The sequence below is a fragment of the Acomys minous genome, assembly GCF_964271855.1.
Source record: "Acomys minous genome assembly, chromosome: 12".
Taxonomy (NCBI): Eukaryota; Metazoa; Chordata; class Mammalia; order Rodentia; family Muridae; genus Acomys; species Acomys minous.
In genome coordinates, this window is record NC_140493.1 from 59319837 (window position 1) to 59343598 (window position 23762).

The following is a 23762-nucleotide window of genomic DNA, read 5'->3' on the forward strand; positions in this document are numbered from 1 at the left end:
GCTCCTGGCCAGCTGTGTAGCCTAATCAGTGAGCTAAGGTCCCAGTGAGAGATCCTGTCACTGAAAACTAGGTAGAGCAGGATGAGAAGCGACCCAAGGTTGTCCTCTGGTCTCCACACCCATATGCACACAGCCAGTGTGTTCTAACCCAGTACACACACACACACACACACACACACAATCTTAGAAACCTCTCTCTTTTAAAAATAAAGACCAGGACTCGATGTGCTGCGTATGCTGGTCTAGAAAATCCTGATCTGTTGAGCATCCTGCTTGAGCCTTTCCAGTGGTGCAGTTACAGGGTCACTGCACTGGCCTCATTACCTTTGAACTGAGTTGTGTAATATTTTCTATTTCAGGGATGTGTGTTCCGATATAGTCCCAATATTACTTTCCCTAGGAAATATTGAGCCTTACGTGATTTGCACTTTTATTTTGTAAATATTTTTATGGTTAGATAACATCTTAGGCCCTGGGACTGCTTGAGTCCAGTTCTTGGGCTGGAAGGTGTTTAGAGTTTTTTGGTCCCCCCCCCCCCCAAGACAGGGTTTCTCTGTGTAGCCTTGGCTGTTCTAGACTCACTTTGTAGACCAGGCTGGCCTCGAACTCACAAGGATCTGCCTGCCTCTGCCTCCCAAGTGCTGGGATTAAAGGCGTGCGCCACCACGCCCAGCTTAGAGATGTTTTCTAAGAGATCAGCCAGTGCCAAGGTTTTGGTCCTAGCTTGGTTTCTTCTGCAGCTTCCCATGAGGGTGAGGCAATCTGAGTGTGGTAGGATGTGTTGCCAGGCGTGCTGCTGGCTTGGCTTGAGCGCTATGTTAGTTACCAGGGCAGAGGCGCCTCTTTTGTTGCTCTGCTGCGCTTTGAGCAGTGCTTCTTGTTTTCTGCAGAGACTTACTCTTAGCTGAGTTTGTGGCTGAATGAACTGGAAAAGTGTGTTTGAGTAAATGTATGAGGAACTTCAGCAGTGCAGATTAATGTAAAGGAGTGCTGTGCCATGGATACTAGCTCCGCCCTCTCCACCCTGCATTTGTTTTTAATGTAGTTCAATTACAGGAAGATGTGCAAAGCATAGCTGAAGCTTTATTCATAGGCAGTGTAAACAAGGCCAGAGGAAATACCAAGTTCCTCTTTGATGGTCATACTCAGCTTTTATTGACCTGGCTGTCATCCTTACCCTAAATTTAATGGCTAGAGCAGCGTAGCTCCTTTGTTGTTTTTTCTGCCATCTCCGGGGATTTACAGAGCTCAGCTGTTTGGTTTATGTTCTGGTCTACGTTATGGAGCTGTGCCTGAATACATATGGCGGCACTTCCTTGAAGACTTTGATTGGCGGCTCCGTAGGCGTGACTTCAGCAAGGGGCTTCAAGGAAGCTAGACTTCTCACTTCTTATGTGTCAGCTCAGAATTTGAAAGACTCAAGGACCAGGCTGGGGTGGTTTTTAGTCTGACTTAGCCTTAGGGCCATGTGACATCATTTATACCTCTTCTCTTTGAGAATTGTGTTCTGAGTCCAGCACATTCCAAGGGAGAGTAATTAAACTCTGGGTGGCAGCTGCATCTAAGAATTTATTATTTTTAAGCCACTATTAAGAAAGATGAGAAGCCGGTCATTAGTGGCGCACACTTTTAATCCCAGCTCTTCAGGAGGCAGAGGCAGGCGGATCTCTGAGTTCCAGGCCAGTGTGATCTACAGCCAGGGCTATGCAGAGAAACCTGTCTTGAAGGGTGGGGGGAAAGCAACTAAGAAAGATGATAAATTAATTATTGAAGGAGATTGAGCAGATTGATACTGTGCATTTGTATATGGGAGTGCTAGCAGTTTGGCATTTATTGCGTTGTGAAAGTCTTAACTTACAATGAGCATAGAAGTATTGAACTCTCAGTCCCCCCCCAAAAGCATGTGGGTTAGAGTGACAAGGGGAGTGAAGCAAGTGTGCTTCTTTGATATTGTGAGTGTTAACAGGGTTACTGGTGGTTGACCAGGTGTCTCATTGAGGAAGGATGGGCCACCACTCTGTTCTCTGACTTAGACTGAATGTGGGCCAGCGGTTCGTGTTTAACTTCGCTCTATTCTTGTGAAAATAGCATTTCCGTTTAGATGAGTGCTACTAGTCTTCATCGTCTGCTTGATTGATCAGCTTGAGGGCTGGATGCTTGAGAAACATCTGATTTGAAATACTGGCTTTACTGTATCCATTTAGTCATTTTGGTGCCATCTGCACCAGGCTTTCTTCCAGGTAGTAAGTGAGAAAAGGCATTCAGAAGAAACTTTTCTTTAGTAGGTTCTAAAAGGACAGTGAGCTCCAGAAATCTCTTTAGGTAGATCTCAGGGTGACTGACCATTGCTGTGATGTAACCCCATGACCAAAGCAATTTGGGGAGGAAAGGGTTTATTTCACTCAGTTCTCTCTATGTAAAACAGTTCATCATCAAAAGCAAGGAGGGTAGAGACTCAAGCAGAGCAGGAACCTGGAGGCAGGAGCTGACGCAGAGGCCATGAAGGAGTGTCGCTTACTGGCTTGCTCTCCATAGCTTAGCCTGCTCTTATAGAACCCAGGACCCAGAGCCCAGGGATGGCACCACTCACAGTGGGAGCCCTCCCACAGGAATCACTAATTAAGAAAAGGCATGTAGACTTGCCAGCAACCCAATCTTAAAGAGGCATTTTCTTAGTTGAGGCTCTCTTCTCTCTGATGATAAAACTAGCTTATACAGTAGATTATTACTGAGTAATAAATGTAGCTTTACCATATGGGGAAAAAGGCCTCTATCTGCTCCCATTAGAGATCATTAAAATGAGGGCTGGGAAAGCTCAGTGGTTAGGGCACTCGCCCTTCATGTGTGAGGGTCCCTGTTAATCCTGAGTACTATAAAAAGAGGAGAGTTTACTAGAAATGGACATTTTGCAGCCTTGCTGAAACGGATATTTTAATTAATGTTAAACGTGTAAAATGTAAAAAATGTTAAAAGTCACATGTCAGTTTTTCATGTTTTTGAAGTTTTTAATTTAGTAAAACATGCAGTGAACTTAGAGTAAGTATTATGTGGCTATGAAAAGAAAAACCCTGTATTTACTTTGCACACACAGTGCCTTTGTTGTTTTGTGTTTCATTTGTTTGAAATCAAAAGAAGCCCTGTCTCAAGCCTTGCTGTCGCCATTGTCAGATGATGACACAGGCACAGCAAGCTCTGAGGGCCTCCCTGTGTCTACTAGTCAGAGTGTAGACCAGAGTTTTGAATGGGTGATGACAGCGAATGCTCAGTCAAGATCAGCTCTTAGATTTACTAGAAGCCAAGTAGACAATGGCCAAGAAGTTACAGGGAGTATTAGTGTGTCAAAGAAACCTTTCCCTTAATCAAGGTCTGAGTCAGTTTTAGTTTTCTTTTTCTGTCTTTTTTTGTGCTAGAGATAGCTAAACCAAGTGTTCTGTTAGGTTTATACTTTACGGAAATTTCTCTTTTATGTGAAATTGTATACTGGCAAACCCTAAAATCGGGAAACAACTTTGCTTTTATAACCAGTCCTTTCAAGTAAGGATGAGTTGGGCTCTGTGCTTAGAGGAGTGTCTGTCTCTGTGTCTCTCCCTCTCTCTGTTGTGTGCCCCACCCCCCAGGTTTTGCTGTGTAGCACAGGCTGGCCTGGAACTTGCGGCTGCCCTCTTCTTCCTGAGTGCTGGCATTATACTGTGGGTGTGCCAGTAATTTAGAACAAGTCATTCTGTCATGCCGGAGTTGACTTAGACAGTTGCACCTGTGGAGAACTGGGGCAGGTTAGCTGCCTCTGCTGTTTCTACTTTACTACTGAGAAAAGGAAATGCTAACTAGGAGCTGGCTGAGGGCTGTGCTGGACATAAGCGCTGTTAGTTATGGATAAAGAGAACAAAGATGAATCCAAATAGGTAACATTCCACCCCATTAAAAAAAAATAATTGCTAAGAGAGAGAGGCATGGCTGCATTAAATCCCAGCACTGGGGAGTCCGAGGCAGGAGGCCTGGTGTACAAGCTCCACACAGTGCATAGCTCCAATGAGAAGAGAATTTGTCTCAAGAGAAAGGACTTAAAGGTGGCCTTTGACACATGGGACAGTGCTAGAGACACCTAAAGTTTACAGAGTCACTGTGCTCTCAGTGGCTAAGCAGCAGGAGTGACCCCAGCAGCCCCAGCGCACTCTCCTACCCAGTGTTGTAGGGTCGGGAAGCCGTGTGACTAAGCAAAGCACTCTGGTGTCCCAACGGAACAAGTCCTGTTTCTCTCTCCTAGCATAAGAATTGTCTCTCTCCTCCGGCAAGCCTCAGCTAGGAAGAGGCGGAGTCAGCAGTGAGAGCATGTGTGGCTCCTCCAGAGGGCCGCAGGCAGTTAGGTTCCTGGCACCACATGGCAGATCCAACGCCATCTTGTGCCCTCTGTGGCACCGGGAACACAGGTGGTGCGCAGTCACATGCAGGCAAAACACCCGTGCACATAAGATACAAGAATTGAAAATTATCGAAAGCCTGTTTGTGTAGACACATGGTCGCCATAGTTTAGGGATGTGAGGAGGGACTGAGTGTTTGAGAGGAGAACTGTAGTTTCAGGTGCGTGGGTAGAGTCTGTCTGGCCTGTCTGCTGTACAGACTCCTGCCAGGCCAGTAACTTGAAGCTAGTAGCAGAGTTTAGAGAAGGGAGGGGGAAGACCTGCCAGCTCAGCACACTAATGCCCCCCCCCCTTTAAAGAGATGTGCTCATGCATGTCTGTGTGGACCTTTGTTCCCTCCCTAACCCTCTTCCTAAGTCACCTCCCTCTGTCCTGCAGCCATAGCTAGTTCCCGTCGGTTCCATTCTCAGCGGAAGGATTCTGAGTGTTGTATTTCTGTGGTGTCTTCCTGGATGCTCTCTTTTCTCTGAAAGCAGCTGCGACTTCTCTTGGAACCACGAGGCTTTGTATGTCTATAGTCTGAGTTACACATTTTAGATTTAAAACACATTATTTTTAGGTCAGAAGGGGGCATTGGGTACTCTGGTTGTGAGCCTCCATGTGGGTGCTGTGAATTGAATGCCTGGTCTCTGGAAGAGCAGACAGTGCTCTTGATATTTTTTTTTTTTTTAATTTAAAGGCTTGTTTAATAAGCAAGCCCAAGACAATTTACATGCAAAGAAACCTGAATTCTGTGAGAATTTCATACATTTCACTGTTCCGGCTTTTAAGTCTCCTGTGGATTTCTCTTAATGTTTAGTAACATTCGAAGAAAATATTTTGTTTTTCATTGTGATTTTAATTTATGTGTATGTGTATGTCTGAATGTGTGCTATGTGTACTGGTGTGTGGGAGGCCAGAGAGGGTGTTAGATCCCCCATAGCTGAAGTAATCTTGAGTTAGCTAAAGTGCATGCTGGAAAACTGAGCTCGGTTCCTCTGAAAGACAATCCAGTAACATATAATATAGTTAAAGGTATTTAAACTTGTATGTGCTTTTTGTTTTTGTTTTTGAGATAGAATATATGTAGCCCGGGCTGGCCTTGACCCTGGGCTCACCTTTCCACTGCTGCTGGCAGCACCCATACATTGAAGTGCAGACACTGTCTTTGCTTTTCTGCTACTTCTGCATTATCAGCATAATTATCCTAGAGTTGGGTAAGTGACTGTGAATTATTATCCTTTCTGTTCAAGCCAGGAAAGTTAGCATCTCTGATTTTCTGCGTTGTCTCATCATAGCCTTGCCATCTGTGGCCATTTCAGTGGGTTTGTGGGAGGTAGTGGGGATAAACATGAAACATGAAACCGTCTTGAAGATAAAATTTATTCCTTTCCCCCCAGTACACTGACTTCATGCACGTGTGTGTGTGTGTGTGTGTGTGTGTGTGTGTGTGTGTGTGTGTGTTGTTTTGTTTTTGTTTTGAGACAGGGTTTCTTGAACTCACAGCGATCTGCCTGCCTCTGCCTCCTGAGTGCTGGGATTAAAGCATGCACCACCACGCCTGGCATGCATGTAGTTTTGTTTTGTGTTTTCTGTTTGTTTGTTTCTGTTTTTAACTTACCCCTTGCAGCTTTTGTTGCTGCTGGTGATGTCTGCTCATGTATGTATGTATGTTGGTTCTTGCTGTGATACATCAGAAGAGGTTTGGAGCCTTGGCTGCCCATTGGCCCTACATTTTCTTTTGGGAACAAACATCTCAGTACGTGCAGGCCCCAGTGGCTTGGTAAAATGCACACTTTATACTCAAGGTGGAGTTTTGGGAGCCCCTAGTCTTCAAGCTGAAAAGCATTTCAGTAAGGCTCAGTTTTCCTCGTAGTCTTTCCTTCCTTGAGGGGTTAGGGTAGCAGGTGCTGGCTGCCCTGTTTTCCTGTCTGTTAAGAGTGCTCAGCTTTGCCTGGCGGTGCCTTGTAATCCCAGACAAAGGCTGGTGGATCGCTGTGAATTCGAGGCCAACCTGGTCTACAAAGTCAAACAAACAAAAAAGAGGGCTCAGTTCATTTCATAGTGCAGTCTTTATTTTTGTGATTTCATATCCACTTCAGGAAGTAAAGTGAAGGCAGTAATGAGGTTGGTGTCTATGACATTGACATTTCTTTTTACTGCTCTTGTCAATTAGCTGCCTGTAATTTATTCTCAGGCTTGCTTAGCCTTCTGAAGAGAGTTTGATTCCCAAGGTGATAATGACAGTGGGCGGGTGTCTCTAAGGTTCTCCTTCCCTGGCACTGTTCAGATGATTTATAAGGAAGTTCACGGAAATGGTAGCAAACCTTAGAGTTCTCGCCTCCGTGTGTCCTGAGCTGTTTTTGGAGAGCTTAACTGTCTTTGGTTGTGTTAAGAATGCTCTGTGTACCACAGTTACACAGAGGAAGACTTTCCGCATTAGACGGCGTTGTTAGGAACCCCGGTAAGTACAAGCTTGGAAGACCACTTGGTAACAAGTTCCGACCTGTTCTGACCTTAAATCTGCTCTCGTAGGAAACAGTGTTCCTGCTGCTCTGAGTAAAGCTTCCTGGAGTGCTGTGGGAACTGCTTATAGCAGAAAGGGAAAAGCTATGGAAGTTCCTTGCTGTCCTCTTAAAGGCAGCTTGGGTTCGGCTGATAAAGATCTGCCCGAGGCTGGAGCTGCGCGTTGCCTAGTCCCAGGGACTAGGAACATCAAGAGTTCAAAGCTGTCCTTGCCATCTGAGGCACCTTTTTTTTTTTTTTTAAATGATCTTACTACATAGATTCTTTACATTTTTAAATAATTTTGGATTAGGTGGGGTTGTTTATGTTGATTATTTTAAAAAGATCTGTTCAGGCTGGGTGTAGTGGTATGCAGCTTTATTGGCCAGCCTGGTCTACACAGTGAGTTCCAGGACAGCCAGGGCTACACAGAGAACCTTGTCTTGGGGTGGGGGTTGGGGAAGGACAGGACGGGGCATCTGTTCAATTGATTAAAAAGAAAAGTTTTTGTTTAAAGAGAATAGTACAGGCAGTTAGTGGTCACTGCTCTCAGAGGACACCTGGTTTTGGGATAGAGATGAGATGGCTAAGGCCTGACCTTAACTAGGGTTGCTTAGCTCCCGAGATCAGTGTGCCTGGCTTCCTACGATCTTCCTGTTTGGTTTCAATTTGGGGAGTAAAAAAATCAGCAGAGTTAAACAGGTTCCTGTGTTGCGGATCTTCCGGGGCTTCAGTGGGCTTGTGAATTGTGCGTTTCTGAAGGGCTGTCCTAACCAGCTTCTTAAGTTGACACATTATGCTCGTTGACTCTCTCTAAATGGACTTTCATGCTTATGACTGTTTCAGAGAATTCTTGGTGTGTCTATGATATTTCAGAGTAGCCGGGCCTAGACCCAGCTAATGTTAGAATCACTGAGTTGGCAATACAATCAAGTGGGGTGCTATTCTAGTGTAAACGGATAAACAGTGTTCTCCAGTAAGGGCGCTTACCTGCTGAGCCATCTCTCTAGCCTCAAGAAACCAACAGAACTTGGATTGTGTGTTTTTATTACAATTATTCTTAATTTGGATCAGCATAGATGTTAGAACAGAATGTGTGTATTGCCAACAGAAGCTGTAGTGCCCAGACTGTCCGCTTTGAGCCGGTGTGAGCCACTTTGCCAGTTAGTCTCTTGCTGTCTGTCAGGGCAGGTCACAGAAGCACAATAGGTGTTTGTTTGCTCGTGGTTCTGTGTCCTAATGAGCTCTCTTACCCCTTTTCTACTTCTGCCACGGTCCCTTCAGCAGTCCTGATTTAGCCGAAGGGCTTGGGGGTAGACAGACTGACCTTGAGAATTTCCCGTACTCTCAATCGATAGTCTATTTGATTAATTTTTGAGAGGAGCTAGTTATCAAAGTATTTAGAAACTTACTTAGGCTATTGCAGCACCAGCTGAGCTAGACTATACCCTCCAGAGTATAACACTCCTTGGTATGCTTTACAGAGCCTGATGTCCTGTTGGTTGTGTGTGTTGGGCGGGTCATGGGCTTCGGATACATGTGGAAGCATCTTTCTTTATAGCTTTCCACTTTACTTCTTTAAGACAGGGCCTCTCACTAGCCTGAAGTGTGCTGCCTAAACCAGTTGGCCAGAACACTGCCAGCATCCACCTGTGTGTGTTCTCCAATATGAGCTGACAGGCCTATGCTGTCTTAGGCTTTCTTAGGTGACTGGGGAGGATTTTTGTTTGTGTTTTTTGAGACGGGGTTTCTCTGTAACAGAGTTTTGGCTGTACTGAAACTCACTTTGTAGACAAGGCTGGCCTTGAACTCACAGAGATCTGCCTGCCTCTGCCTCCCAAGCGTCAGGATTAAATGTGTGTTCCTATGTGCCCGGCAGCTGCTGAGGATTTGAGCATAGTCCCTCATACTTGCTCACCAATGGGTAGTCAGTCTCTCCAGACACCTAAGATGCGTTTTAAATTATTACTAGTGAGGGATTGGGACTGGGCTGGGGGGTGGGGGGGGCAGTGTGTGTGTGTGTGTGTGTGTGTGTGTGTGTGTGTGTGTTTTCAGTGGTTAAGGGCACATGTCTTCTTCCAAAGGATTTTGGTGTGATTATCCGCACCTACAGGGCGGTTCGCAGCTGTCTGTGGCTCTGACTCTGTGTGCCCTCTTGGCTTCCCAGGCACCAGGCATGCGTGTGGTGTACTTAACATGCATTAGTCAAAACATGCATACAAAATACATTTAATAAGCTCTTTAACATTGTTTTTGAAAAAGAAACAAAAAGCTAGGACTCGGCTATTGAAATGATGTGTGGCTTAGAGCTAAGGCAGTGAGTTATTAGTCAGTATGTAGTTAGTAAGCGCGTGCAGTATGTCTGCTATTGAGGATGTAGAAGTTAATAAAGTGTGTGTGTGTGTGTGTGTGCGCGCGCGCGCGCGCGCAGGGGGGTTGTCCTTTTAGAGCTTGCCAAACAAGAAGAACAGTGTTAGTAGTGCTGTGGAGGAAGCACTGGGCTTGGGAAAGGCTTTGCAGCACTCAGGGTGAATGGCTGTCCAGGAGCCTCAGGCATGGTTGTATTCCAGGGAGTGTGCTGGAAAAAAACTATGACAAGAGAAGAGTGTTTGGATTATAGGCTGCTACTGAAGAGACAGGATTACAAATATTAAGTGAGGGCAAAAACCACGCAAGCAACAAACAGCTCCCCTCCCCCACTCCTCAAGCACAAGGGTAGAGGGCAAGGGAGCAGGTGCTGCTTTCTGGCTGCAAGGATTCCTTACTCTGGCCATTCCCTGCAGCCACACATTCCTACCTAACTTGGCAACCAGTTGAAGCTAGTGTGTGTGTGTGTGTGTGTGTGTGTGTGTGTGTGTGTGTGTGTGTGTGTAATTCAAAGTTGCAGTATAGCACACAATCCAAGGATGAGGAAGTAAAAGTATACAACAGTGGTAATAGAGTGATTGGCTCTCTAAGATACACAACCAAATTCCCCCTAGTCCTCTGTAAGCACCTCTACCCGACACATGTGACATTTCCACTTACTGCATGGGAAGCTCTCTAAGATCTGTGAGGTTAAAGCAAGCCAAAGTAACAGGGGGGCAGGCTGTGTGCTGTCTCTCCCTCATGAGAGCATGGGTAGCAGCTCAGGCCATGAAATGAACAGTTCAAAAAGCTGCTCCTTCTCCTGTTAACAAGGGCAGCAAGAGGCCAGCCTATAGTTCTGAAAAGCCTCTCAGATTGACAGTGGGCTGCAGCCTTGCCCGGGCGCATGGTCTCCTGGGCATCCTAATGCCCCGGGCAGTCAGCTCATTACAGATGTTCTATGTCAAGGATCACCGCATTTTATACATTGTGAAGTAGTCCAGGAGATTTTACTTGTAAGTTGAGTTAAAACTGGGTCTGGAATGATTTGAGTACATTATCTGCAGTAAGGTTGTAGGGATTGAGACCGGACAAGGCATGCGTGTTGGTCTGTACTTTGGCTGGGAGTCGCACTCTTTTGGACTAGAGCTCTGAAGTCTCATCCTGTTGACACGGTTTGGTTTTGTGTAGTATAGTTTACTGTTTCAAAAGGAAGCTGACAGTAGTGGCACACAGCGCGCAGTGCCAGCCAGCACTCAGGAGGCAGAGGTACTTGGGTCTTCGTGAGTTTGTGGTCAGCCAGGTCTGTCTCCATAGTGAGTTCCGGGACAGCCAGAGCTGTAGTGAGGCCTGGCCCTGTCTAGGGGAGCGGGGGAAATGAAGTGAGATGAGGCAGGATTTGCAAAGTTATCAAAATTAATGTGTAAAAGGGCCATATCTTTGACCTTTTCTACCAAATTTCCTCTTGTCTGTCTGGCATGAATCTTTTCCTGTTTTGATTGGTCCTGAAAATACCATGGTTGATTTTGGTTTAAAGGAAAATGACTCATTTTTGTGTGTTTGGTATTCACTTTCCTAGGGGTGCCTTTCTTTTAGATGACACAGTGCTTTGGGATTTGTGTCTCCTTGGCTTTTATTATCTGTACCATCAAGTAGGAAGTCCTTTTTTTAATTACTTATTTTTATCTTATGTACATTGGTGTTTTGCCTGCATGTGTCTGTGTGACAGTGTCAGATCCCCTGGAACTGGAGTTACAGACAGTTGTGAGCTGCCATGTGGGTGCTGGGAATTGAACCCATGCTTTTAACCACTGAGCCATCTCTCCAGCCCCTAAGTAGGGATTTCTAACCATAGAAATTAGATTCAGGGAAGAAATCATTTGTCGTAAAGAAATTATTTCCCAGTCAGGCGTGGTGGTGTACGCCTCAGTCCCAGCACTCTAGGGAGGCAGGAGATCATTTTGGTCGAGTTCAAGGCCAGCCTGGTCTACAAAGTGAATCTAGGGCAACTGAAGCTACACAGAGAAACCCTGTCTAGAAAACCCAAAGCGAGGGAGTGAGGAAAAATTTTTTTCTCTATTATAGTTTGCAGGAGGTTTTTACAATCTAAATTTTGTCTTATTCATTTCATAGAAATCTTTGAACTTTCAAGTGGAAACCATTTTAGAGGATATAGATAAAAATTTTTTTGACATTTTACAAACTTGCATCAAGTAGTGTACTTACAGTACTAGAAACTTCTCTTTTGTTTTGGTGCATCTTGAGGTTGTCGTATGTCATCTTCTCTGTAAAGGGGAAGTCTCCTGGGTCGTCATTTGTCGCCTTCTAAGGGTTACAGCAGGTGTGCGTCCTACTTTGAGCAGTGATTCAGAAGGCAGACTGGAAGCTTCTCTCTAAAAGCCATTGTGTGTTGTGGGCCGCTGAAGAGTCATGGCAGGTATTTGCTTCTGGGCATGGCTCTCTTCAGATAGGCAAGGCGTTAGAAGGGGCAGAATGATGTCGGACTCGGTGTGAAGAGACACGAACAGGCCGGGACCCAGTCAAGAGGGATCTAAAGCCTGCGGTCACATTTACTCACTCTCCACCAAGGAAATGGCCTTTTCCAGGGCTGGTGTCATCCTGCTGGATCAGCTGGCTCCAGAGCAGAAGTGCGAGGGGCATCTCTGGGCACTGCTGCAGTCTGGGAGCTCGGCTCCTAGACAACCCCTTTCTTACCGAAGCCAGCTGGCTTGGACCTTGGTAATGGCCTCAACTCTAAGGTCCACACGCCCCTGTCTCCCTGGTGCTGGGATTAGAGGGATGTAAAAGCATTTTAAAGTGCATAGCCAGCTATTTTGTGATTGTTTATGAGAAGGATGGATACTTATTTTGGCATTGTGGTGGCGCACACCTTTAATCCCAGCACTTCGGAGGCAGAGGCAGGTGGATCACTGTGAGTTTGATGTCAATCTAGTCTATAGAGTGAGTCCAGGATAGCCAGGGCTACACAGAGAAACCCTGTCTCTGGGGGAAAAATGTATTTACTGATTGATTTAACAGTGTGTGATATGTGGGTATGTGGTTGTGTGTGAATGTGTGCAGGCCAGAGGTGTCAAGGTCACATGCTGTCACACCAGCTTTTATATTGGTGCTGGGATCTGAGCCCAGCTCTTCATACTTGTGTGGCAAACACTTTGCTCTCATTGAATGCTTTAAGTAAAGCTGAGCTGGACGTGGTGGCACACGCCTCTACTCCCAGTGCTTGAGGAGGAAGAGGCACGCGGATTTCTGAGTTCCAGGCCAGCCTGGTCCACAGAGGGAGTTCCAGGACAGCCAAGGATACACAGAAACACTGTCTCAAAACCCAATAAATAAATAAATAAACAAACAAATAAATGGCAAACAGGCAATAAAGTAGAGCCTCGACAATGTGGTCTGTAGAGCATTTAGATTTTACTATAATGCTTACACTTGTTGCTTTAATCATCTTTATATTTGAGGTATGATTCAAAAGCAGTTGTGGGTAAAATAATGGTTCTTTAGTGAAAAAAATCAAAACATAGGTCCAAGCTGTGTCTGCATTCATCTACTTTGTTGCATTTGGAGGGGGAGGCCTTTCACTTCAGAGTGTCCTGGGTAAGGCAGCAAAGCTATACTAACTACTGAGTAGTTATTCCTTAGTATAGATCACCAAGCACTCAGCGTGACAGCCAGTAGACCTTTAGTCATGTGGAGGAAGGAGTTTTGCAGTTACAGACTGTACCTGTGACGGTCCTTATAGAAACTCTTTGACTTGAAGGGTAGCTGATGGTTGGTTTTTCAGTCTTGGACTCTAACTGAGTATTTTCCCTTTTTAAAATGAAATGACTGCCATTTTAGAAAAAGAAACATTTTAAGAAAAACAACTGGGTGGTATTTGTTTCTAGTCATTGAGTTTTCAAATCAGAATTTGAGCATTTTCAGAGACGGAAGAAGCTTGTCATTGCAAGTTTGACACTGTAGTAACATGAGCATCAGTAATTTAGACACTCTGCAAAAGGATAGTCCATGTGACTAGCATATGCCAGTACAGATGAATCCTGTGGATTTGTGGATCATCGCCAGAGCCAAGTGTTCTGAACTGTTTAGAAAGCATCACTTTGTTACCTAAAAATGATATTAAAATGCTCCTGCCAGCAGGGAAGGCCTGCTGGGAGCCCAGGTATCCAGGAGTGTCTTGGAAAGTAAACAGCGGCGAGACTCAGGCTGCACACATCTACTTGTAGCTACTTGGGAGAACAAGCTTGGAGTTCAAAGCCAGCTTTGTCAGTTAGCTAAGCTTCTCACAAAATTAAACCAACCAACCAACTTTCCTTTCCTTTCCTTTCCTTTCCTTTCCTTTCCTTTCCTTTCCTTTCCTTTCCTTTCCTTTCCTTTCCTTTCCTTTCCTTCCTTCCTTCCTTCCTTCCTTCCTTCCTTCCTTCCTTCCTTCCTTCCTTCTCCCTGTAGGTCCAGGTTTCTTAAACTCCATTCCTATTTTCACTGTTGGTGATGAGGGGCCTTTCCCTAGTTGGAGACTACTAGTAGTTGGTGCTTTACCTTGGAGCCATGCCTTTCCATTCTGTGGCAGCCGCCGGCTGCTGGACTGTCAGCATCAATGGGAAAGCAAACCCGAGACTCCCACTAACTTAAACCTTATAACAAAGCAAGGACAGCTCCCAGCCGAGTATTTTTGGGAGAATAGTTACTTTTTTTTTTTTTTTTAATGAATGAAGTTTTTGTCAAGCTGTAGCAAGTTTATTAAAGTATTAATTTTGGGCCTTTTAATTTTAACATGAAATAGGTATCGTGGTCATCAGTACTTTTTAAAAAGAGTCCTCAGTAAATTATTTTTAAGACTGTAAGGTGATCTTGATCAGAATTTGGTCAGGAAGGTACATTATAAGGGGCAGGGCAGGGACACCCTTTTTGAGAAAAGCGTAAAGAATACTACACACTTTAAGAACACTGGGGATCTGAGTCACATACAGGACATACTGACAAGCTTATAGCACCCTCCCCCCTCTTGGCATAATTGCCCTTCCAGAGTTTTCTTTGCTGTCCACAGCTCCTAGGTTATAAAACATGGACACATGGATGAAAGGCTAAGGATGACAGGGTGGCCCAAGGAGCGGCCTTGGTGACGCAGAGGCTCCCTGAGGCTTCAGCTGCAGGGCTGTTGTGTGTCAACGCTCTCTGCACCAACTGAAAAACTTGCAGGGTGGTTGCTGGGGTATGCCTAATGAGGCACTGGCACTAGGAACTGTGTATCTCAAAATGCCTTTTGTTAGCCTGCAACTCTGAGTCACAGTCCCCTTCCCCTATCTAGAATAGCTAACAGCTTAGACCAAAGAAACCCCAAGATAATCATGTTATTTTTTTAAAAAATGAAGGTTGAAGTGCAAATGATTGGCAGGTAAGGAACAGAGAAGAGGAGGCGCAGTGTCTGTGTGCTGCGCTGTAGTGTTGTGTACAGGGCGCAGTGTCTGTGTGCTGCGCTGTAGTGTTGTGTACAGGGCGCAGTGTCTGTGTGCTGCGCTGTAGTGTTGTGTACAGGGCGCAGTGTCTGTGTGCTGCGCTGTAGTGTTGTGTACAGGGCGCAGTGTCTGTGTGCTGCGCTGTAGTGTTGTGTACAGGGCGCAGTGTCTGTGTGCTGCGCTGTAGTGTTGTGTGCAGGGCTCTGTGAACACGGGAGCTGCCTGCACTTTCGAGGGTGCATAGCGGTGTGAGGAGTGAAAATCCCGGCTCCATGCTTAGAGGTCCTTAGCGCTCGTCTCTGCCATCCAGCTAGCAGCAGTACCCGGTCCAAAGTGAGTGTAAATCAGGCTCTGCTTCTTGAGTTGTATTTAGGTTTTGGCATTTAGAGCTGAAGGTCTTTGGAGAAATACCAGGGATGGTTCCACAGGATTTGGTTTCTCAACCAGAACACATCTTCTCTCCAGGTAACGGCGGTGCCCCCCTTCAGTCCCACCCCTCTAAAGGCAGAGCTCAAGGACAGCCAGGGCCACTCAGAGAAACCCTATCTCGAATTTAAAAAAGCAAACAAGCAAGTAAAAAAGAATATATCTTCTCCCCAAATTTTTAATGTGTCTGTTATATTTGTCTTGGCAACTCCTGCTTCTCTGACGTGGATGCGGCGTGTGAGTTTAAGATAGTCTTTCTGAGAGTCTGTGGTTTAGGGCTGCAGGGACAGGTAACTTTTACTGGCTTGTCTTAATTTTTTGTTTGAATTAAGCCCCTTTATTCCTAAATAGAATTGTGGTTATACAGAAACTTTATGCCACAGTGGCTGGCGTAGAAATCATGTGTAGTCCTGGGGGACTCAAGGGCATCACTGCCTCAGGGCCCGTTCCAGGCCAGCCTAGACTACAGTAATAGCACTCTCCCCACCCGCACAAATTAGCATGTGCAGAGAATGAAATAATCGGAAAAGAAATTTGTATATTGATACAATTGCTGGTTGTTCTTCGAGGCGGATGCCTGGAGGATAATTTTATTGACTTTAAGACCAAGAATCTTTTCTGTCTGAGATGGATTATAAAGGAACTTAATTTTCTTCACTGATGGAACTGTTTGAAATGGAAGGAGAGGGAAAGTGTGTGCACTTCAGACAGGAGCACATAGCTAGAGTGCTGGTGGTGAGATGTGATACGAAGGAGAAGCTGCCAGTGTCTGTAGGAGAAAGTTAGGACCACCAGGAAAAGTTCTGGCCAGTGGTGTTTGAGCTGGGCATGAACTAAGTAAGTAGGAATGGCCCAAGGGAAGTGTGCTGCGGGCAGACCACACTCTTCCTCCATCACAGTGGTTGCTAGTAAATCGGAAACCTGAGCAAGCGCTCCACGAGAAAGGGAAGCCGCACCTGGTGCAGGTGGGATTCAGAGAATTGCCTGCTGCTCCCGAGAGCCAACGCTCATGGAGTGCCGCATGTGTCAGCTTTCAGACCTCCCTCATGTCGTTGCCCCTGAGCTTGTGTCCAGATGTTCAGAGACCTGACATGTGGCAGTAGGTAGGGTAGGCAGAGAGTTGAAGAACCGAAGGACCTCACTATGCTGTGCCAAAGTAGGGTCTGTGAAAGTTACATTGTCTGAGATTGTAATCTACACTGGGTAAAGTGAGGCAGGCTAGATGGATTTTCAAGAGTTGTAGTGATGTTAGCTCCTAGTGGATTCTGTTAAAAAAGTCTGTTAGTTTGATACTTAAATATTCTATTCTGTGGGGGCTGGAGAGATGGCTCAGAGGTTAAGAACACTGGCTAGTCTTAAAAAGGTCCTGAGTTCAATTCCCAGCAACCACATGGTGGCTCACAACCATCTATAATGAGCTCTGGTGCCCTCTTCTGGTGTGTAGGCATATATGCAGGCAGAATACTGTATGTATAAATAAGTCATTCATTCATACATACATACATACATACATACATACATACATACATACATACTTTAAGGGGTTGAGGATTTAGCTTAGAGGCAGAGCGCTTGCCCTGGGTTTGGTCCTCAGCTCTTGGTGGGGGAAGACATAATAAAAATAAAAATTATTTAGCTGGGTGTGGTGGCGCATGCCTTTAATCCTAGCACTCGGGAGGCAGAGGCAGGTAGAGCGCTGTGAGTTCAAGGCCAGCCTGGTCTACAAAGCGAGTCTAGGACAGGCAAGGCTACACAGAGAAAACCTGTCTTGAAAAAACCAAAAAACAAGCAAAACCCCCAAAACAAAACAAACAACAACAAAAATTATAGTCTGTGGATCTGAAAATTATTATACATGTAAAAGAACAAAATAAGTTATTGGTTTGGAATATGGAGTACATCTTTGGAATTGGAGCAACAGGAAAGTGAGGGCTGTCACAGGCTTATTGCCAGCCACCTGCCCGTGTGTTCTTGCCACCTTGTGGGCTTACCTGTCTGCTGCTAAATTTTGAGGTTATTTTGAAACATGTATTTGTAAGTGAAATTTGATGAGCTCTGGGCTTTTTTTAAAAGGAGGAGACTCTTTGCTCTTACGTTAGTGCTAGGAGAAGCAGTCTGGCTTGTGACTTTGTGTTGAAGTGCCCACACTGAAGCCCTTCACACAGTAGACAACCATGGGGTGGTTATGGCGGCAGCAGCATTCTTTGACAGCCGACAGCCGTGGGCGTGGCTGTGCTCGCTGCCCTGGGCGACTCTGTGCTGCAGAGAAGCAGGTGCCCCTCACCTAGGCCACTCTGTGCTTGAGGGTTTTCCTGCTAGTATGTTCTGGATCCAGCTACAAATATTTTGTAGACTGCCAGTTCACTTATAGCTGTTCTGAGATTTGGAAGAACAATCCATTTTATGTATTTCTAGAATTAAATTGATATTTGATGGAACATTCTAATGACTATATAAAATCTGTTCATGTATGAAATTTTCAGATAGGCAGGATTTTGGTATATTAGATGCTATTAATTAAAAAAACACTTATTTATTGTGTGTGCTCACACACGTCACGGCATTCTTGTGGAGGCCAGAGTTGGTTCTCTCCCTCCATCATGTGGGTTTGGGGATCCAACTCCAGTCATCAGGCCTGGCGGCAGGTGCCTTGACCTCCTGAGGCATTTCATGGGCCCCAGTAAATGCTACTTTTTCATAAACATTACATATGTTGACACGCTGATTTTTTTTTTTAATGTATTTGCAAGAATTTTGAGACCGAAGAAAAGCACCAGCGGTAACAAATTCTTTACATAGATGAGAACCTTCGGGGATGAGCTGGGAGAAGCAGGCGGTATGTGTTTCAGGTGTGCCTAGGACTGTAATTACGATTTTTCTCCCCCCCCCTTTTTAAAATTTTTTTGGGGGGTCAGGGTCTTGGTATTTATACAGGCTGTCCTGGAGCTTGGGATGGCGCTGCTGATGGCACAGCCTCACCATGGAAGGAACATTAAGTGTTAGATTTAGTGTGAGGCAGTCTTGGCTTTTGCACCTCTGGCTGCCCTGGAGCTCACTGTGCAGATCAGTTGGCCCCAGACTGGTCTCTGCTCTCCTGTTTCTGCCTCCTGCGTGCTGGCATTGCATGTGTATGAAGGTCAGGGGGCAACTTTGGGGTTGGTTTTTCTCAATTTTCTGTGAGTTCCAGGGATTGGACTCAAGGTATCAGGCTTGCTTGCTCAGAGCAAACGCCCCTGGCCTCTGAGCTATCTCACCGGCTGTTTTTTTGTTCATTTTTCTGAGACAGTCTCACAGTTGCAGGCTGTCTTGGAGCTCACTGTAGTGCAGTGAGTTCACAGAACCCTATTTGTCTGTCCCCGCTGTGCTGGGGGTAAGGGGTTGGGGTCAGGTAACCCCGCCGTGCCCTGGCTGCCCTGGCCCTCCTTAACTGAGGGCGCATTTAACTGATAACAGGAACCGTTCACTACCCCCACCCCTGTAGTCTGCAGTTTGCTCTTAAGTTCATGAGTTACCAAATTCTTTTCTAGCAGCCTGACTTCCTCAAAGCTTAGTTTAGTCCTATAAGCATCTAACTAAAATACTGTTTGAAGCCACAGAAGTATTTAACTTTTAGTCTCAGTTATTGTCCAGTTTTGACAGAAGTTTTGATGATCCCCTTCCCCAATTTGTATAGCTTGAACTAATTAAAAACAAAAGACGTGGTAATGAAAAGTTAGCTTTGTATGCTCGTGAACAGATGTGTCTTTCTGTGTGTCACTGCCATGGTGTGGGGAAAGTTAAGCCTTAGCCCTTGTCACACTGGCTCTAGTCTGGGGAAAGGTTTTGTGTGGCCTTAGGAACAGCAGAGTTCTTCTGCCTCTGCCCCGGCTCTCCCCAAGCTGCTGCTGCGCTCTAGAGCACAGGCCCGTCTACTTTGCCTTCAGTTTCTAGTAAGCCTTCTCTCAAAGCTGAGTTCTGGTATGCACTCCCAAGTTGTATCTTCTTTTGATGGGGAAATGTGCTTTATAACTGCGCAAACTGGAAAAGCTGGGCCTCCCAGAACCAAGGGGGCATGATGGTAGTGTGAGAGAGCAAAGGCCCTGCTGGGCTAGGTAGGAAATGACAGTCTTGAGGGGCAGGGTGCATGGTAATGAGGATGAAGTTTCCAGTATTTATTTTTGGTTGTGTGTTTTTGGGAAAACGAAAACACCAATTGAAAGTCGTAACCACCAGTGTGTTTTGGTTGCCGTCACTTGTCCATGTTGACACAGACATGTCAATAGTGAGCAGCTCTACAGCTGCAGTAGAGCTCAAAGATGGTGGCATTGGAGCCTGGCTTTGCTGTGGGCCTGGGGTCCAAACTCAGGGGCTCCTGATCCTTGTGCAGGAAGCACTCTGCCCACTGAGCCCCAACCCAGGCCCGGCTACAGCAGCACTTCCTTAGAAATGGAGGCCTTGTCCTTTCTGATTTTCTTTTTGTTTGTTTGTTTTTTGTTTTTGAAACAGAGTATCTTTGTGTAATCTTGTCTGTCCTGGACTCACTTTGTAGACCAGGCTGGCCTGGAACTCACAGTGATCCTCCTGCCTCAGCCTCCCAAGTGTGGGGATTAAAGGGGTGCACCACCCCCCTCCCAGTTATTTTCATTTCATGATGATCACGTACTTTCAAAACCTGCTGTTGGCATAGACAGCAGCCCCCCCCAGGTCTCACTGTGTAGCCCTGGCTATCCTCAGACTCATATAGACCAGGCTATCCTCAAACTCATAGACCAGGCTGGCATCAAGCGCACGGAGCTCTGTCGTTTGCCTTCTGGGATTAAAGGCATGCGCCACCATGCCTGATTTAAACTGTGCTTTTTGAAAATGAGTTTTTCCATTGGGCCTTTGCTCAGGAACCAGCTCTCCTACTGCTGCTTGTTATATACGCTTTAGAAGCCTGGTTTTCCTGTCTGGAAATGGGGTCAGTGTGGTTGATGCTGGGGCTGCGCATGGGTTAGAGAGGGAAAGGCGTGGCGGTGCCTGTTTGTCTTGGTGTTACTGCTGGGCTCCACCCGAGCCATGGCGTTGACGCAGGACCAGTGCTGCATAGTTAACACTTGGCTTTTGTGTTTCAAGGTTACGGGAAGTTTCAGAGAAGCTGAACAAGTACAATTTGAACAGGTAAGAATTTTAAACTGTATGAAGTTTACCCACTTTTCATGGTCCAATTGCTGTACTGTAGTGTTTTCTTTATTAGGAAAAGGATCCATAGTCTAATATGATAAAGAATATTTTTTTGATATGTAGCCCTGGCTATCCTAGAATTCATTGTGTAGGTCAGGCCTTGAACTCACATCACAGAGATCCACCTGTTTGTTTTGGGATTAAAGGTGTCTGCCACTACATCTTTTACTCTTTCTATCAAAGTTGGGTTCATTTAAACTATAATTTCCATTGATGCTGATTTTTCTTATAAACAGTTTTGGCATGCCATGCAACTGTAGTGATTATGGTAGCTATAATTGTTTTTATTTATGGCTTTAAGATTCAGTTTAGGAATTAGCTCTCGTTTACATTCACTTACATGCTTGTTTGTTGTTCCCCAGCCACCCGCCTCTGAATGCCCTGGAGCAGGCTGCTATCAGACAGTGCGCCGTGGGGCCGAGTCACGCTGCCTTTCTTCTTGAGGTAAGTCATTCACTGTAGGTAGAAAAAGGAGAGCCAGACCATGAGGCCCACCTGTGCATCAGTTCTGCCTTTTAGTCCTGCCTACAGGGAAGCAGTAGGCACTTGGAAGAGTGACTTGATGCCCAATTCTCCTTTTGTGTAAATTAACTGGCCCAGAGAATCGGGCATAAATGATTTACTCGGACTTGAAACTAGTTAATAACAAAAGTGGGAGTTATTGTATAATCTTACCCTGGGTTCTGCTAGGCTGTATGTTTTAATTGATTTCTTTATAATTTTTTTGGTACCGAGTTTCATACTCTCCAAATCAGGTATGTATATCTTTCTGAAAGGGACTTCTTTGTCCTCCAGGTTGACAGTAACAGGCAGAAATTTATGAATAAACAAGAAAGTTAATGTCTTCTCTTTCAGAACTTTGCATGCTTTTTTTTGCTTTTAGGATGGCAGAATTTGTAGGATTGGTTTTTCAGTACAACCTGACAGACTGGAATTGGGTAAACCTGATAATAACGATGGGTAAGACCTTGGTTTTGTTTGTTTGTTTGTTTGTTGGTTTGTTTGGTTTTGTGTACACGTGTGCGTTTATATTTATGGGGTTGAGGATCACACTAAGAGCATAGTATATATAGCAGACGGCTTTACCGCCGAGCTACAGTCTTTCTGTAATTAACACACTATGCATTTAGCATTTAGAAGGTACTATAGAAAAACAATGCTTTGATTTTGGTTATCCTCAAATGGTTTTTTAAAAAGGCACGGCAGAAAAATGATGTTTAAAATACAGTGAGATGGTTAGTTTGTACCCTTGTTTGTTCATTTATTTATTTATTAAAGTTTTTATAGTTAAATGGATTATTTTTGTTAGCTGGGAAATGAACCTACGTTCCTAAGCATGCTAGGAAAGTGTTATGCCACTGAACTGTATTTCTAATTCTTGATTTTAATTTTTAAGCAAGTAATAGTTGATAGACAAAAATGCTAACATTAAAAATTATAGAATTGATTGGCATAGCATCTAGGAATAGGTAAGTTATATGAAGAATGATAATGCGTACTAGGTCAGTCGCAGCTGAAATTTAATTTGCAATGGTCTGCAGGGACAGGTAGGGGATGACACAAGTCCTGCCCCGCTTCCAAGGCCGCTCTTGAACTTGTGTGTTTTGACTTCCCAAGAAGCTGATAGTACAGGTGTGTGCTCGCACCTAGCTGACTGAAAGGACTTTACATGCTTATCTCTGATGGCTAGAAATGGAGGAACTCAATTTGAAAGCAGTCAAGTTATTTAAAGGATTAAAAAGTCATGTGTATTAAAAGGATTCCTTATAAGATAGGAATTCTACTTAGTTGCTTCTAAGAAAAACATGATTAATTTTAAAATATAAAGAAAATTTGCTAGTTACGATTTATTTATATTTGAAACTTGAGAGTAGTTTCTGCCAGGAAGGAGTGGCAAATGTCCGTCAGCTGCTGGCTGGTGCACTTGAGTAGGGGAGCCAGAGATTAGCAGGAGAGACTGGCGCTGCAGAGGAGGCTGGAGATGTTGTGCGTCCCCACAGCTTAGGACTGTTGCATGATGTTTATCTCTTTGTTTCTTCCTAGGTCAAAGCTGAACAGCAACTCGGGGACAGGGAGAACTTGTAGGCCTGGTAGGACAAGCGACTCACCGTGGTTTCTCTCTGGTTCTGAGACTCTGGGCAGGCTGGCCGGCAACACCCTGGGGTAAGTCTTGCCCAGTTGCAGGAATCCCCTGGTCCATGCTCTTGTCTCTGTGCTTTGTACTGTGATTGGCTACACCATCATTATCCATGGTAGGGCAGAGAACTCATCTTTACTACCACGATAAAAATAACCAACACAAACTGATTACAGAATCCAGATTCCTGACCAGTTAAACACAGGGACCATCTACAATGTCACTTAGTGGTGGTGTCATTTGAAATAAAATTTTTTTTAAATGACCCATTTATTTTATTTGTGGTGGTGTTTTGCCTGCATGTATGTCTGTGAGAGGGAGTCACATACCCCGGAACTGGAGTTACAGGCAGTTGTGAGCTGCCACATGGGTGCCGGGAATTGAACTCAGGACCTCTAGATGCCTGTCATTTGAAAATTTAAAACAGTTTTGTGTTTGGCCATTTATTGTGAATTATAAAAGTCTAATATCTTTTTGGTATCCAAGTCTGGTAGGTTTGATTGTATGTTTTTGTTTTTTAAACCAAACAACAGTAAACCCCTCTGTACTATTTTATGTGAACTTTATATACTGTCAAGTTAAAGAAACCATTTTCAAATTCTAGGCATGTGCTTTTATTCAATTTATACTTTGGTTCTGTTTTGGAATTTGAGACAGGGTCTCTATATATAGTTCTGGTTGATCTGGAACTCACTATGTAGACCAGGCTGGCCCTGAACCTACAGAGATCCGGCTGAGTCTGTCTACCCAATGCTGGGATTAAAGATGTACACCACCACACCCAGCTATTCCTTGGTTCTTGAATGGCTAAAAATTTCTGAAAATATCTGGCTAATGATTAGAAGTTGCCAGGTTAGTCAAATTAATTATATGGTATTCAGAGGCTGACAAAAATAACTAAATACAGTTGGAATTGCTTCAAAATAATTAAGAGAAAAAGATATAGCATGAACTAGTAGGCAAAGTATAACTTAGATTTAAGAATTATCCAAGTTAGGCCGGGCAGTGGTGGCGCACACCTTTAATCCCAGCACTTGGGAGGCAGAGGCAGGCAGATTGCTGTGAGTTCGAGGCTAGCCTGGTCTACAGAGTCAGTCCAGGATAGTCAAGACTATACAGAGAAACCCTAAAATGATCTAAGTTAGGGTTTCCATTACTGTGCAGAGACACCATGACCACACCAACTCTTATAAAGGCAGACATTTCATTGGGGCTGGCTTACAGTTTCAGAGGGTTAGTCCATTGTCATCATGTGGGAAGCATGGCGTGTGCAGG

At 44.9% G+C, this 23762-nt stretch overlaps 1 protein-coding gene across 5 annotated transcripts in view; it reads left to right on the forward strand.

Annotated features, from left to right (window-relative positions):
• The window catches only part of UBR5 (ubiquitin protein ligase E3 component n-recognin 5), a 112076-nt gene that overhangs the window by 17233 nt on the left and 71081 nt on the right, over positions 1-23762 (forward strand). For all 5 annotated transcript variants that reach the window (XM_084751623.1, XM_084751622.1, XM_084751624.1 and 2 more), the window contains exons 2-5: positions 20243-20287; positions 20713-20794; positions 21234-21310; positions 22394-22513. In XM_084751623.1, the coding sequence (XP_084607749.1) occupies positions 20243-20287; positions 20713-20794; positions 21234-21310; positions 22394-22513 (324 nt within the window). The remainder of the gene's footprint in view (positions 1-20242; positions 20288-20712; positions 20795-21233; positions 21311-22393; positions 22514-23762) is intronic.